At 38.1% G+C, this 14,082-nt stretch overlaps 1 protein-coding gene across 2 annotated transcripts in view; it reads left to right on the forward strand.

Annotated features, from left to right (window-relative positions):
* mael (germ-plasm component protein maelstrom) overlaps positions 1-14,082 on the forward strand; it is an 82,311-nt gene that overhangs the window by 7,046 nt on the left and 61,183 nt on the right. The window contains exons 8-12 of one of the 2 annotated variants that reach the window (XM_069504013.1): positions 1,089-1,170; positions 2,497-2,547; positions 3,867-3,938; positions 5,377-5,633; positions 5,730-9,560. In XM_069504013.1, the coding sequence (XP_069360114.1) occupies positions 1,089-1,170; positions 2,497-2,547; positions 3,867-3,938; positions 5,377-5,390 (219 nt within the window). In that variant the 3' untranslated portion in view covers positions 5,391-5,633; positions 5,730-9,560. Of the gene's footprint in view, positions 1-1,088; positions 1,171-2,496; positions 2,548-3,866; positions 3,939-5,376; positions 5,641-5,729; positions 9,561-14,082 lie in introns of those variants that run through there. The other variant, XM_069504012.1, reaches the window with a different exon arrangement.

A 14,082-nucleotide genomic window follows, 5' to 3' on the forward strand; every position in this document is an offset into this window, starting at 1 on the left:
TAGGCCTTCCCTAAAGAGTGCCACCACACCCGGTCCTCAGCCTTCCTCATCCAGCCACTTCCCGCCAGCCTCTTTATCTCCTCATTATATACCTAATACACAAAATGTTTCTACCTCTGTCCATTATAGTCTTTGAAACCATCCGACCGATGTGCCCCAAGCCAGTTTCATTAGAAAGGCAATAATGAAAGAAAACTAGTTTATTCATCTCATGCCTAAGGTACAAACAAACTTAAAATTAATGGTTAGTAGGTAGTAGTTAGTAGATAATAAGAAGTACTTAATAATTAATGCGAACATGGTTTTGCAATGCATTAGGCACATTATTTTTTAGCGTAGTAGCATAGGTAGGGTATCCGCTAATTTAATGTTATGCGTACAAAATGACTTCTCATGTCATTTTAACTTTATGTCAATTGTCATTTCAAAAGTACGATTTTAGTCCGTATTTCAAATGTGTACCCGGACTTTTGACATGACAGTTGTCCCATAGAGTTAAATGGCTCGTGATAAGTCATTTTGTACGGACTATTATTATTATAATACGTTGTAATGTTTTTTATTTATTTGTTTTAATTTTTGTTTTTTAAATATTTGTGATTTTGTAATTCATAAACAAAAGTGACTTTGCTCGCCTGGATTTAGATTTTTGAAATTCCCGTGAGAATTCTTTGATTTTCCGAAATAAAAAGTATTCTATGTCCGTCTCCAGAATACAAGCTATCTCAGCTCCTTTAGTCAAAATCGGTTCTGCGGTTGAATACTGAAACAGATATACTTGGGATTGACCAAGCAAAGTGCGGTTTCCGACCCAACGTGAGTAAATTTGGATTTTTCCGTCCGTCTGTCTGTTAGAGCCTTATAACTTCTGAATTAGCTAATGGCTAGGGTATTAGGTACTTCCCGTTGAACTAGAATCATGAAATTTGCCAGGTAGCAATGTCTTATAGTGGCACAAGGGAAAAATACAAAAACTGAATTTGTGGTCATCACAAAAAAGAATTAAAAATGTTATTTCTTATACGATGGCAAATTTCCCTTCGTGCGCGAATCTGACTCGCAATTGATCTGTTTTTTTTAATTTACAGAGGAACCCGAAGTTGAACGACACATCCCTGATGTCAGACCAGTCTCCTAATACCAGTTTTAACCTACCAGCTCAGCCTATCAGTAAGTCACTCCTAAGGGTGCGTTTCTACCGATGCGGAGTAGAGCGGAGTGGACCGTGAAATTGGCCAATCACAGTTCTCGAAATTCCTACTCCGCATCAGTGGAAACTGTGATTACCCCAGTCACAGTCCGCTCCGCTCCACTCCGCCCAGCTCCAAGTCAGTTAAAACGCACCCTAATACCACTATAACCTACCCACTGAGTCTAGAAGTAAGTTCACTCCTAACACCACTTAAACCTACCCTGGGCAACGACTGAGCTGATGCTCTAGCTAAGTAGGCAGCAACAAAAAAGAAAACTGCCCCTAACTATGACAAGTGTCCCTTGTCATTTATAAAACAAACTATTTATTGAAAGGAATCAAAGGTATCAATAAAAAAATCGGAGTTACTGTGCGACAAGGCTATCTTGGCGCGTGGCGAAAATCGGAACTAACGTTGCCGTCAAGTGTTTTTATTTGAATATTCTAGACATGTGTCCGCTATAGCTTAACTTAACTGAAAACCGCTGCCGTGCCTATAGCGTACGGTAGCGTTATTGTCGTAGCTAGCAATGGTTATCACTATGACGAACCACCTGACAACGCAACGCTGCCAACTGGCAACTGACAATGCATTGTTTGGTTTTTTGGTAACTAAAAACGCAATAAATATGCCTTCTCTTTCTTTCTTTCACTGAAAGCTGAGAAGGAGCGGTTATTGGCTACCGGCTTAGTAACTAAGAACTTGATAAACCAAAGCCGACCTTATCTCTATTACGCTAAGGCTTAACTGTACAAGTACTTGTCCAATACACTTTGAACTAGAGATAAGGTCCTCTTTGGTTCTTCAATCGTCGTGAAATGTTTTTGATTAACTGGACTGTGGAAAACTATCCGTGCAGGCGTCCACTATAGTTTGACCTATGTCAATGATCATTATAATTAAACTTTGCTGCTATGAACTTAAGGTTGTGATTACTTCACGATATTCATGAAAGTAAAATTGGTTTTATTTTAGTGAAATATGCGCGCGCTAGCTATACAGACGGTATTGATACGGCAGCTAGCTTAGTTACTACAACGGAAACTGTTCGCATGAACTCTGATACCGATATTCGGCAACTGTTATCAATATCGGTATTGAAACTAAATAACTGTTGGATAACCGTTGTCAGAAATAGCCAATAACGCCCATCTTTAGAATATTCTAAGCCTTTGTTCTTGAACAGTGCCCCCCTGTTAATGTCATTCAAGTGCCAAGAGAGCCTTGTCGTTATTATTTAGATGTTTTCTTAATCAACTCTTCGAAAATGAATGAAAACATAATTGTGTCGTTTATTTTTCAGCTGCAAAGAAAGAGAGGGTCCACGTGCCACTGAGGAAGCCGAAACCTGATTGTAAGCGTTATTTTACTAGTTCATGCCAGCTACTACGTCCGCGCGAATTTAGGTTTTTAAAAATCCCGTGGGATGTTTTTGAATAATAGGTATTCCAAGTATATGTTATGTATAGAATAGAATAGAATAGAATAATGTTTATTCGAGGTATATAGGTGGTACATGGTGTAGGCAATATCGTCCTGTACAGCAGTGCAACACCTCGAACAGGTAGGCCACTCAGCTTGTGTTGAGACGTCGGGCCCCTCAGACACAAACCTCTAGAGCAATTAGCAAACATCTGAGGTACCAAACGCCCCAACGCTGATTTTCAGTGACCGCCTTTTAAATATTACCTAAACGTTAGTGGCATAGAATATATAAAGTTGGCAAGTAAATGGATAAATAAAATGAAATAAAGTGTTTAAAGTTTTTAAATTTAAAGTGATTTAGGACATAAAAGAAGAAATAAAAAATAATACATTGTAATAGATGTTGTAAATTGTAAGAATAGGAAAATTGTACGATAGTTTTTGTTTTTTTTTTTGTATAAGAAAGAAAAAAATAAAATAAAATAGGATAGCTCGCAAGGTGTGAATGAGAAAGTGAAATTTGGTAAGATAAATAAATTAAATAAGCTTTGACTAAATCTGTAACTTTTGAATATTAAAAGATGTTTTTTGAATTTTACTTTAAAAGCGCCAGAAGTCTAACCCTCTAACAAATAAACCTGGAATAGCGGTGGAATAGTTATACTCTGTTTTGTCTTTTTCCTTCAAATGTCAAATTACTGATGACAGAGAAAGACAAAACAGAGTATAACTATTCCACCGCTATTCCAGGTTTATTTGTTAGAGGGTTAGTGTTTTCCAAGATAAAAGCTATTTCTAGATGATTTCCACTTCTATGTGGTAAACATTCCTGGTGCTAGGTAAGTCAGGGTTCCGTACCCGAAGGGTACCAACGGGACCGTCCGTCCGTCTGTCCGTCCGTCAGCGGGTTGTATCTCATGAGCCGTAACAGGTAGATATTTTAAATTTTACACGGAATTTGTATTTATATTACCGCTATAACAACAAAAAAATCAAAAATCCTTTCTTAACGGATGCCTGCGTCATAATAGCTATCTACATGCCAAATTTCAGCCCGATCCGTCCAGTAGTTTGAGCTGTGCGTTGATAGATCAGTCAGTCAGTCATTCAGTCAGTCATTCAGTCAGTCAGTTAGTCACCTTTTCCTTTTAAATACTTAGATTAAAAAATGGTCGCCATGAAAATTACAAAAAATTAAAGTGGTATTTCTTGTACGGAACTCGCACTTGACCAATTTTTTTTTTTCAGTTCCGGATCCTCGCCGCGCGCCTCCAGAGCTGAGTGCGTCAGAATTCCCGAGCTTACCTGGAGCCGGCCGAGGTTAGTTTATTTTACGAAATCATCCAACATTTTTGCAATGAGGAAGTTTCCAGGCAACGATCGATAAAATTTTCATAGATGGCGCTGAATACTACCACCACTAAAAACGAAAAATAATACCTATATCTATATCTATATTATGTTATATGCTTTAATGTCGTGTGAATCAATGACATAGATGAAGAGTAAGAGCTAGCCTGCACTGCAGTTTTCCTTACGTTTCTTCCCCACAAAATCTGTGAAATATAATAGAAGTAATTAATTAATTATGCATCGGGGAAGAAACGTAAGGATTGACACGACCTAAAGCATAGATCATATAGATACATATAGGTATTATTTTTCGTCTTTAATGATGGTAGTATTCAGCGCCATCTATGAAAATTTTATCGAACGTTGCCTGGAAACTTCCTCATTAGCATGACTAAGGAAACCTACCTTATGCGTGCATACACACACTTGACCAGTTTTTAGGGTTCTGTACCTTAAAAGGAAAAAGGAATCCTCATAGGATCATTCCACTCCATTATCTGTCTGTCGTGTCTGTCAAGAAAAACCTATAGGGTACTTCCTGTTGACTTAGAATTATGAAATTTGGCAGATAAGTAGATCTTATACCATATAGTATATATTATATACAAGTAAAGAAAAAATCCAAAAACCATGAATTTGTGGTTAGATAACACAAAAAATAAAAATGTGTAATTAGGTTACCAAATCACATATAGATGGCGCTGACCGTCATTAACCTGCAGTGTTGCACATCAGTGTTAAATTAAAATATCTTGAACGAATGATAGTATGGAACCCAACCGTTATGCAATATGCATGCATACATACATACACTTGACCTATTTTTTTTTACTTATTAAAAATAGGTGATGCTCGCGACGTCGTCCGCGGGGCAGGTTTTTTGAAAATCCCATGGGAACTCTTTCTTTTTCCGGGATAAAAAGTATGTCCTTCCCCGGGATATAAGCTAACTCTGTACCATATTTCATCAAAATCTGTTTAACTGTTGGGCAATAAAAAGCTAGCAGACAGACAGACAGACACAATTCATCATCATCATCATCATGATCAACCCATCGCCGGCTCACTACAGAGCACGGGTCAGATGGCCAGAACCCTTCTCCTCTCAGAGTGAGAAGGGGTTTGGCCATAGTCTACCACGCTGGCCAAGTGCGGATTGGCAGACTTCACACACCTTTGAGAACATTATGGAGAACTCTCAGGCATGCAGGTTTCCTCACGATGTTTTCCTTCACCGTTAAAGCAAGTGATATTTTAATTACTTAAAAACGGGCATAACTCCGAAAAGTTAGAGGTGCGTGCCCGGGATCGAACCCCCGACCTCCGATTGGAAGGCGGACGTCCTAACGACTAGGCTATCACAGCTTATATATTTTATAATAGTATGGATATATTATTTTTGCAGGACGCAAGAACTAGGCGAATAACTTCGAACTACTCGATCTTGGCGATTAGTGCCATCACTACAGAAACTAGTCGTACAGAATATTTTACCTACCTACTGGTTACTACAGGGTGTTACTTTTTAGATGATACTCCTACCGCCGTACTCAGAGTCGCTAAGCGTTACTTAAGATTGAGTTAAAACTAGACAGAGATATAGCTCTGCCTCGTTTTAACTAAACTTATGTAACGAACTCTGCGAACTGAGTACGGCTGTTAGTCTGAGGTTAAACGAGACAGATTTATGTGAGAGATATAGCTCTGTCTCGTTTTAACTCTGTCTAAGTCTAAGCTAAGTCAGAGTGCGCTCTATAGATCTAACCCTGAGATCTATAAAGCGCACTTTGACTTTGCTCAGACTTAATATTGAGTTAAAACGAGACAGGTTTATGTGAGATATAGTTCTGTCTTAAGTCTAAGCTAAGTCAGAGTGCGCTCTATACATCTCACCCTTATTCTATACAAGTCATTTATTATTTACTCATACTTTTGTGTAAACTCATATTGTAACGCTATTTTTAGTTTTCAAAAACATCGTCTCAACTCAAAATGTTTCAAAATTAAACCAAATACGCTGTTATTTATTAGATATAAGTTATAACTGTTAATAACTACAATTTATGCAAGTCGTGTTAGTGAAATACATAAATAGACATACATACGTAATTAAAAATATATGTTTTGCTATTCAATTACATACTGACAATACATACAATGTGTTTACTATACTATAACAATAACTCCAGCCATAACTGTTATATTTTTGACATTTAAAAAAATAATGATTTAATATACAGTATAAGTACTATCTATCGTGTCGATCCACTTTTAAACAAAAAAATATAGTATGACAATTTCATTTCCATAATTACACCGTACGATTTCTCGTTACGATCAAAAGCTATCGAAACGATGATTGTGTGGATGTCTTTACCGATATTGATATATTTCGATACGATATTTTGTCACGTTTCAGCGTTATATTATTTTCATTCTCAAAAATGTCTGTTAGCAATGTGTCTACTTATATTTCGAAATGCTTGTCTCATCGATATGTTACATAATTTTACATTTCACCAACGTTGATATAATTCGATCTTCGAACCATGGACTTTAACTGCCTTATTTTAAAGCTCAAGTTCCTCCACACATCTATAGCCAGCCTGCGAAGTTAAAATCGTGGTAAAATCAAAAGTGGTACGGAAATTTTCGATTTTAAATCAAGGACCTTTATTTCCACTTTAATCTGTACATGTGTTTCGGTGCTCAAACTATATCAACGTTGGGGTCGGTTCATGAAAAAAGCAAGTTGATTGATTGAAAAGGTTGATCAGAGTCGTATGCAAAGGTGAACGAAAAATCGTATCGTATGTTTAATAAGGTATCTACTATCCTTTGCGCTTGGCGAATTGTGAAAGTATAGCATATCGTCTCGTGTAAAGGTTCTTGTGTAGTATTTTTTTTATCTAAACGTCTTTGTTGCTTAATGCTATGAAAAAGAATAAAAATACAGGATAGACTTAAAACCTTATTTATCACTACAGTGGGGCCGATTCTCTTGTACACAATCTCTAAACTAAATCTCGTGCTATCCTTTTCCGCAAGCAACATTATGGAAAGGGATAGCAATATATTTAGACGTAGTCATTTTAGTTGATTTGATAGAGATTGTGTACAACGGAATTAACCACAGTGACCTCTTCCAACCCATACTTAAGAACTTGCTATACTTATAAGTACCTGTTTTTATTAAGCCCGCTCTTCACTCTGAAACAACAACTGATTCACACGAGTGAAGAGCAGGCTTTATATTTAAGGTGTGTATTCATTCATAAGTATAGATAGTTCAATCCACGAAGACGCGTCCCACTACTATACGTGCGGGGAAACCACGGGTGCGGGGAGTGATCTTTACCTAATTTATCTTCTTGTGCGTGTGCCCGCATCGCTGATCGATGCGTTACGACTTACGATAGAACTCACGTCTCTAACAGCACTGATTGTATCTTGGGCTGTTGGTCAGGCGCTGGTAAGTTTCGAAACTTCTTTCTTCTTGGCTGTCGCGATTGGTTCTTGTGGAACCTTGAGTTTTTCCTTTATTAATTTGTGTGTTGAAAATTGATAAATTGATGTATGTAAAAGTCCGTTAAGGTGACGCAGGACGCTCGACCGAAATTGGCAGCGCACGTGGGTAACATGTTTGCTTTTCACTTGCCAATGTATGAGAAAGTTGAGAGGCAACGATGATTTTCACCGAAATCAAGCGTGCGAAAAGGGTTTAGGAAAAGTATTTATGAGAAAAAACTGCTGAATTTATGTTTGCAAGTAAAGTTATTTCAACTAATGAATAAATAAACTATGTCTAATGATACATTGTTTTAGAATTTTCATATCCCTAATCTTATTTATTTACGCCCAAAGTTGTCATTAATTTAGTGTTAAAATAGGAATCTTTAGAGCCTCGTAACTTTTAAATCAATATTTTTTTCAATGTTTTATATATCAATAAACCTAGATAATGACGAGATAAATCGATATAATTCTTAGTTTTGTGCGTACAGTATCGAATATTGTTGTAATTTCCCTCCTACGTTTGTATGAAGAAAGCACTGAACTGAGTCCCCTTAACGTTATGTGTTGAATAGAAATAAAGTTGCTAATAATAAATTTTCCGAAAACGATACTCTAACAGTTAGAGTTAGTCAGTGAAGAGCAAAGTTTAAAGAGTAACCCTCTAACAAATAAACCTGGAATAGCGGTGAAATAGTTATACTCTGTTTTGTCTTTTGCCTTCAAATGTCAAATTACTGATGACAGAGAAAGACAAAACAGAGTATAACTATTCCACCGCTATTCCGGGTTTATTTGTTAGAGGGTAACTCTTTAAATTGCACTTCACTCAACGATTCACTGCTTTCTTGTGTTAGAAATGATGAAAACTGTGTTAATTTTGCCTTTATTTCTATTCAACACGTAACGTTAACGGACTTTTACATACATCAATTTTCAACACACAAATTAATAAAGGAAAAACTCAAGGTTCCACAAGAACTTACCAGCGCCTGACCAACAGCCCAAGGTACAAACAAGCCCATTTGCATTGTAACCGATTGGGATAAAGAGTGGGGCGCGTCATCATGGATTGAACTATCTATACCTAACGACTACCTACGGTCTTGAGTACCGAAAGAAATCTCAGTTTTGTTTCAAAAATTATTTTGTACTTTTTGCTTTTAGTCTATAAGTTATTATTATTAATATTATAAGGATTTGTAATTAAGAGCGTAAAGGCGGTGTCAGCACATACCAGGTAATGGCATTCTTTGTCAAACGTCATCTTGTGGCGTGCATTTTATAATGTAATGAAAATACCTATTCACGCTACGCTTGTAGGAAGAAACTTCACGCTTTAGCGTTTCGAAACGTCGAGCAAAAATATTTTTGCATTGGATCCTTCAATTGCAATTTCTATTGTGATTTATCTTTCTTTTAAGATCAGTGGCCCTACCGCGGTTGTTTGACAGCAACAATGTCACGATCTCAATCATCTCTGATTGGTTAATGCTCGCTCACTATTGGCCACAGTGCATTGTTGCAACAAGAATCGCACAAATTCAGCCAATCAGAACAATTGAGATTGTAATAATGATTGATGCAGGTTTTAGACAATCGCCTGGTTTTGCAATTGCCAAATAATATTGTTTAACTGAAAAATTTAAAAGTTTGTACAGTTTTTGGGCTTTGAAAAGTCAGTCCTAACAAAACGTGCAGTATTATCTATTTTGTTTTCAATTGTTTAGTTTTGTTATATCGATGATACTGTCAAAACGAACATCAACAAAAAAGCGAGTTAATAAAAACTAATTAAAATGTTAATTCTGTGACACTATTATGTTTAAGTAAAAGTTACATTTACAGCCGTACTCAGAGTCGCTTAATCGTTACTACTACTAAGATTGAGTTAAACGAGACAGAGCTATATCTCTTACATAAATCTGTCTCGTTTTAACTCAATCTTAAGTAACGATTAGCGACTCTGAGTGCGGCGGTTAAACAACTTAACTGTTATTACTCTTACCGAATGTTTAGATGCAAAGGTGTTATAGTAAAACTATGTTCGATGTCAATTAAATATTTTCTGTATAACACTTGTTTTATATGGTTTTCCGCATTTTTTGAAGTACAATACACGGCCGAAAGTAATGTACATCGACCTTTAGAAGGAGATAGCAAATTTGTAAAGCACTGTCTCTCTCGTTGAGACCGACAAAACGTCATATAGGTATGAACTATGAGTGACAGAGACAACGCTCTACAAAGCCGAAATGTCATTCTAAAGGCCGATGTACATTACTTTCGGCCGCGTACTGTAAAACTTCTTAACTCAGATTTTTTCGGTCGAACGTAACTTTTTGACCTGACCTTGGAAAGTTAATCAATGGCGCCGATTCTGTTGTCTTTCTCTAAGCTGAATTTAGAGTATCTGCATATTTTTCTATTTAATATTGCTAAAACAGGCCGAAACATTGAATTAACCATTATAACTCTAAATGTTAGTGCACGCTACAAATTTAAACAATAGGCCCGCGACTGGCAGCCAAAGTCACGAGGTTTGACAGCTCTAAATTCAATTTAAAATTTTCAAACTGTGTCTGTCCTTTTCATATTACATTAGTAAGAAAAGGATGCGAATACTCTAAAATGTAGGTGTGCCCAGAATCAGTACCATTGTGATGTTAGTAGGGCAAACGACTGTGGGTCACTTAAATAAGAGTCCAAGTAATTTATATTTTTTAATTAAACTTACATTTTCTTCAAATTAATATATACACGTAGTCGCCGCGCCTACGTGTGCATACACACCACATCTATAAATTACAGATTGTCACGGCCCCCGCGACTGTACTCTATCCACGGAGAGAAGTTAGTATAGAGCTGTTATCTTTTTTTTAAATTCAGATACAAGTTAGCCCTTGACTGCAATCTCACCTATAGTCGACGTATTTTAAACTGAGTCGTCGAGTTATGTCTGTTTCGCTCGCACTTACAGGTCGTAGGTAAGTGCGAGCGAAACAGACAGATAACTCGACACGACATCGTGATGATGCACTCTAAAGGGTCAATTTACATTGAAAGGGAATGGAAGCGAATTTCTAAAATATTACATAGCATATTGACTTCTATCTCCACCACGTAAAATACAAATTTCTACCGAGAAAGAAAATTCCCGTAAAGTCGCGCGAATTTCCGCACATTCCGGTGAATTTTTCATTTCGGAAATTTGTGTTTTACGCGGATGAGGATTATTAGAAGTTCACATCCGCGGATGTGGATGTCTGGATTAATGCGAATGTTCCGCGTTTACAGATGCGGATGCGAATATCCGTAACACCCTTGTTGGGTACCATTGTACACTTTTTGATTGGTCAGTTAGCGAACGAAGATATCAACTAGCGAAGCACGCGCCACTCTGGCCACGCCCATTTTCTTTGCAGGTTTTTACTTGTTTTACTTGTTGCAAATATGAATCCGCATCCGTAGAAGTCCCGCATTAATTGATGCGGATGCTATTGTTTCGCATTTGCGGATGCGAATATCCTTAACACCCCTGATTTGTATGGGTTCACGTAACAGAGAGAGCCGTATACTAACTTCTCTCTGTAGATAGAGTATTTAGTCGACAGTGCGTAATAAGCTCCTAATATTGTATCTAGGTATTACGTATAAATCAACTGCTTAATGAACCGATTGTTCTTTCTTGGGGTGTTCATTCACAGTTTCCAATTTTGCATGTGTCTCATCTACCTTCTCACTTGTTTTTGATTCTTCACCAACCTTCTCACTTGTTTTTGATCCTTCACCAACCTTCTCACTTGTTTTTGATCCTTCACCAACCTTCTCACTTGTTTTTGATCTTTCACCAACATTCTCACTTGTTTTTGATCCTTCACCAACCTTCTCACTTGTTTTTGATCCTTCACCAACCGTCTCACTTGTTTTTGATCCTTCACCAACTTTATTATCCCGTTTTGTTTCATCACCAGTCTTATCATTCTTGTTTGATTCTTCAACAATTTTATCATCTTTTTTCGTTGCTTCTTTGATAACTTCTATTTTTAGGTTTTTTTCGTGTTCGCTCGTGTCTGCGATCGGCAGGATTTCTATAATCTTAACCTTTTTGTCGTCTTCACGAGCTACCGTGGCTACAGAGTAAAGTACCACATGGCCGTTCTTGTCTATACTCTGGCGCTCTTTGATCTCTACTATTGCACTTCTTACTAGAATAATGACGTAACAGTTGAACACTGAAAAGTATGAATAATACAAATTAGCATTTAAATTATCTGAGTGATTGCCATCAGTACCCTTCTAATAAATGCGAAAGTTTGTTGGTTTGTCCTTCAATCACGTCGCAACGGTGCAACGGATCGACGTGGTTTTTTGCATGGGTGTAGACATAAAGACCTGGAGAGTGACGTAGGCTACTTTTTATCCCGGAAAACCACAGAGTTCCCACGGGATATTAATAAAACCTAAATCCACGTGAACGAAGTCGCGGAACATCAGCTAGTTTTTTTATAAATAAAACTAGCGAGCAAACGAGCACGACGTGAAGGAAAACATTATGAGGAAACCTGCAAGCCTGGGTTCAATGTTTTCAAAGGTGTGTGAAGTTTGCCAATCCGCAGGCCAGCGTGCCGGACTATGGCTTAAACCCTTCTCATTCTGAGAGGAGACCCGTGATCAGTAGTGGGCCGGCGATGGGTTTAAATGATTATCTCCAGGTTTTTGACTATACCCATGCAAAAATCACGTCAATCCGTTGCTCCGTTGCGACGTGATTGAAGGACAAACCAACAAACACACTTTCGCATTTATAATAAGGGTAATGATGATGTTTGGAAAATACCTATATTGCTAATAATGACTATCTTGGTGAGCAGAGACACCTTGGCGATGACCATGGAATACATCAGCACCGACGTCACCACGGTCGCCATGACGAAGTATATGTACACCCGGAGCAGCACGATGTCCTCCTTTCAAACAAACATTAAAGACAGTTAGGGAACTTCTAACAGAACGTCGAGGCTTCGATGTCACTGGAAGGCGTCAAATGTTTAGTACGCGACAGGTCGAGATAGCAATCGGGGTATGAGGCAGGGGGGCGCTCCTCACGTCACCCGCGCCATCCCACATCGGGTTAGTGCGGTGCACCTGTCGCGTACCTACTATACATTTGACGCGCGTAGCCCTGTTTTTTTTTGTTTTTTTTTTCATTATAGACAAACGCTTGACCACAATCACACCTGATGGAAAGTGATGACGTGGCCTAGAATGGAACGCGTTTACCTAGAAGATGCCTATTCACGTCACAATAGCCTAATATTTGACATATTATCGTCGATTCGGGATCAAACCGAGAGTACCCTCACACTAAGTTTATTTGAATAAAAACGATTTTTATTTATTTATTTATTATTTATTTATCTAGTTCACTGTGGTACAGTTGACATCGGGAAAAACCTAAAAACTGTGACCTTGAACCTATTACTTGCTCAGACGCACGAATTTTATCTCACAAGGGTTATGTGCATTACTTTGTAGAGATGAGGGTAAATTGTTTCAGAATGACGCTTCGATTTGCGTCGACTCTGCGCTAGTATAAATTTACCCTTAGGTACGATTTCTGTACCCGTAGTACAAGATTTTACGTCTCACCAAACGAAACCAAATTCGAGAGTCGAAATACTTCCGCGTTACAGTAAACTGGATCTTAAATGCCTTGTTTTAAAGCTCAAGTTTGTCTACACTTCTACAGCCAGCGCTCCAAGCGAAAACGTTGCGAAATTAAAATCAGTGGCATTGAATATTTAACTTCAATTCAAGGCTGTTTAGGTCCATTTTACTGTAACGCGGAAGTATTTCGACTCTCGAATTTGGTTTCGTTTGGTGAGACGTAAAATCTTGTACTACGGGTACTGCACAAAATTACAAGTCGTACCTTTCAAGTCGATTAGGTATGCGTAGGTACTAGACCGTACTTACTCTATACATAGCACATAACAGAACGGCGCTGAAGACGAGCTCGCAAGCGTAAGCGACCACACCGAGCGGTACTGACACCTGCTCTTCCTCCAGGAGCGTGTCCTGCACTTCCATGAGGGGAGGTACGACGCCGCCGTCTGCGGTGCCGATCAGGGATAGGAGCTAAAAGATCAGAAACAGTGCATTTCTGTGTGTGTGTAAAAAACTGCATTGTTGATATACTTAGAACGTAGAACAGCGCTTCGCTACGCATTCTACCTAGTGTGATTGTTGATACTTACTCGATAGTAGTAACTCCGAAAGGAGAGGTGCGTGCCCGAATCTAATCGGACGTCTTTAGTAGGCTAACGACTAGGCTTTTTCTACCACCAAATACTAATCGACAAAAAGCTTATGGTTTTCTAGCGCATCGCTGTAAGCCTTATAAGTGTTAATCCGAGGTTCGAATCCCGGGTGGGTCAATTTGGTAAGTGACTTCTAAATAGGCCTTCTAGGTTCAGGTAAAGGTTGGTACGTGGTAAGTACTTACCGCTATAAAAAGGTTGAAATATCCAACAATAAGCAACCCTATCCGTATAGGCGCGAAACAGCAACATGTGTCCAACTTGAAGTGAACGAT

The sequence above is a fragment of the Maniola hyperantus genome, chromosome 16, assembly GCF_902806685.2.
Source record: "Maniola hyperantus chromosome 16, iAphHyp1.2, whole genome shotgun sequence".
NCBI lineage: Eukaryota > Metazoa > Arthropoda > Insecta > Lepidoptera > Nymphalidae > Maniola > Maniola hyperantus.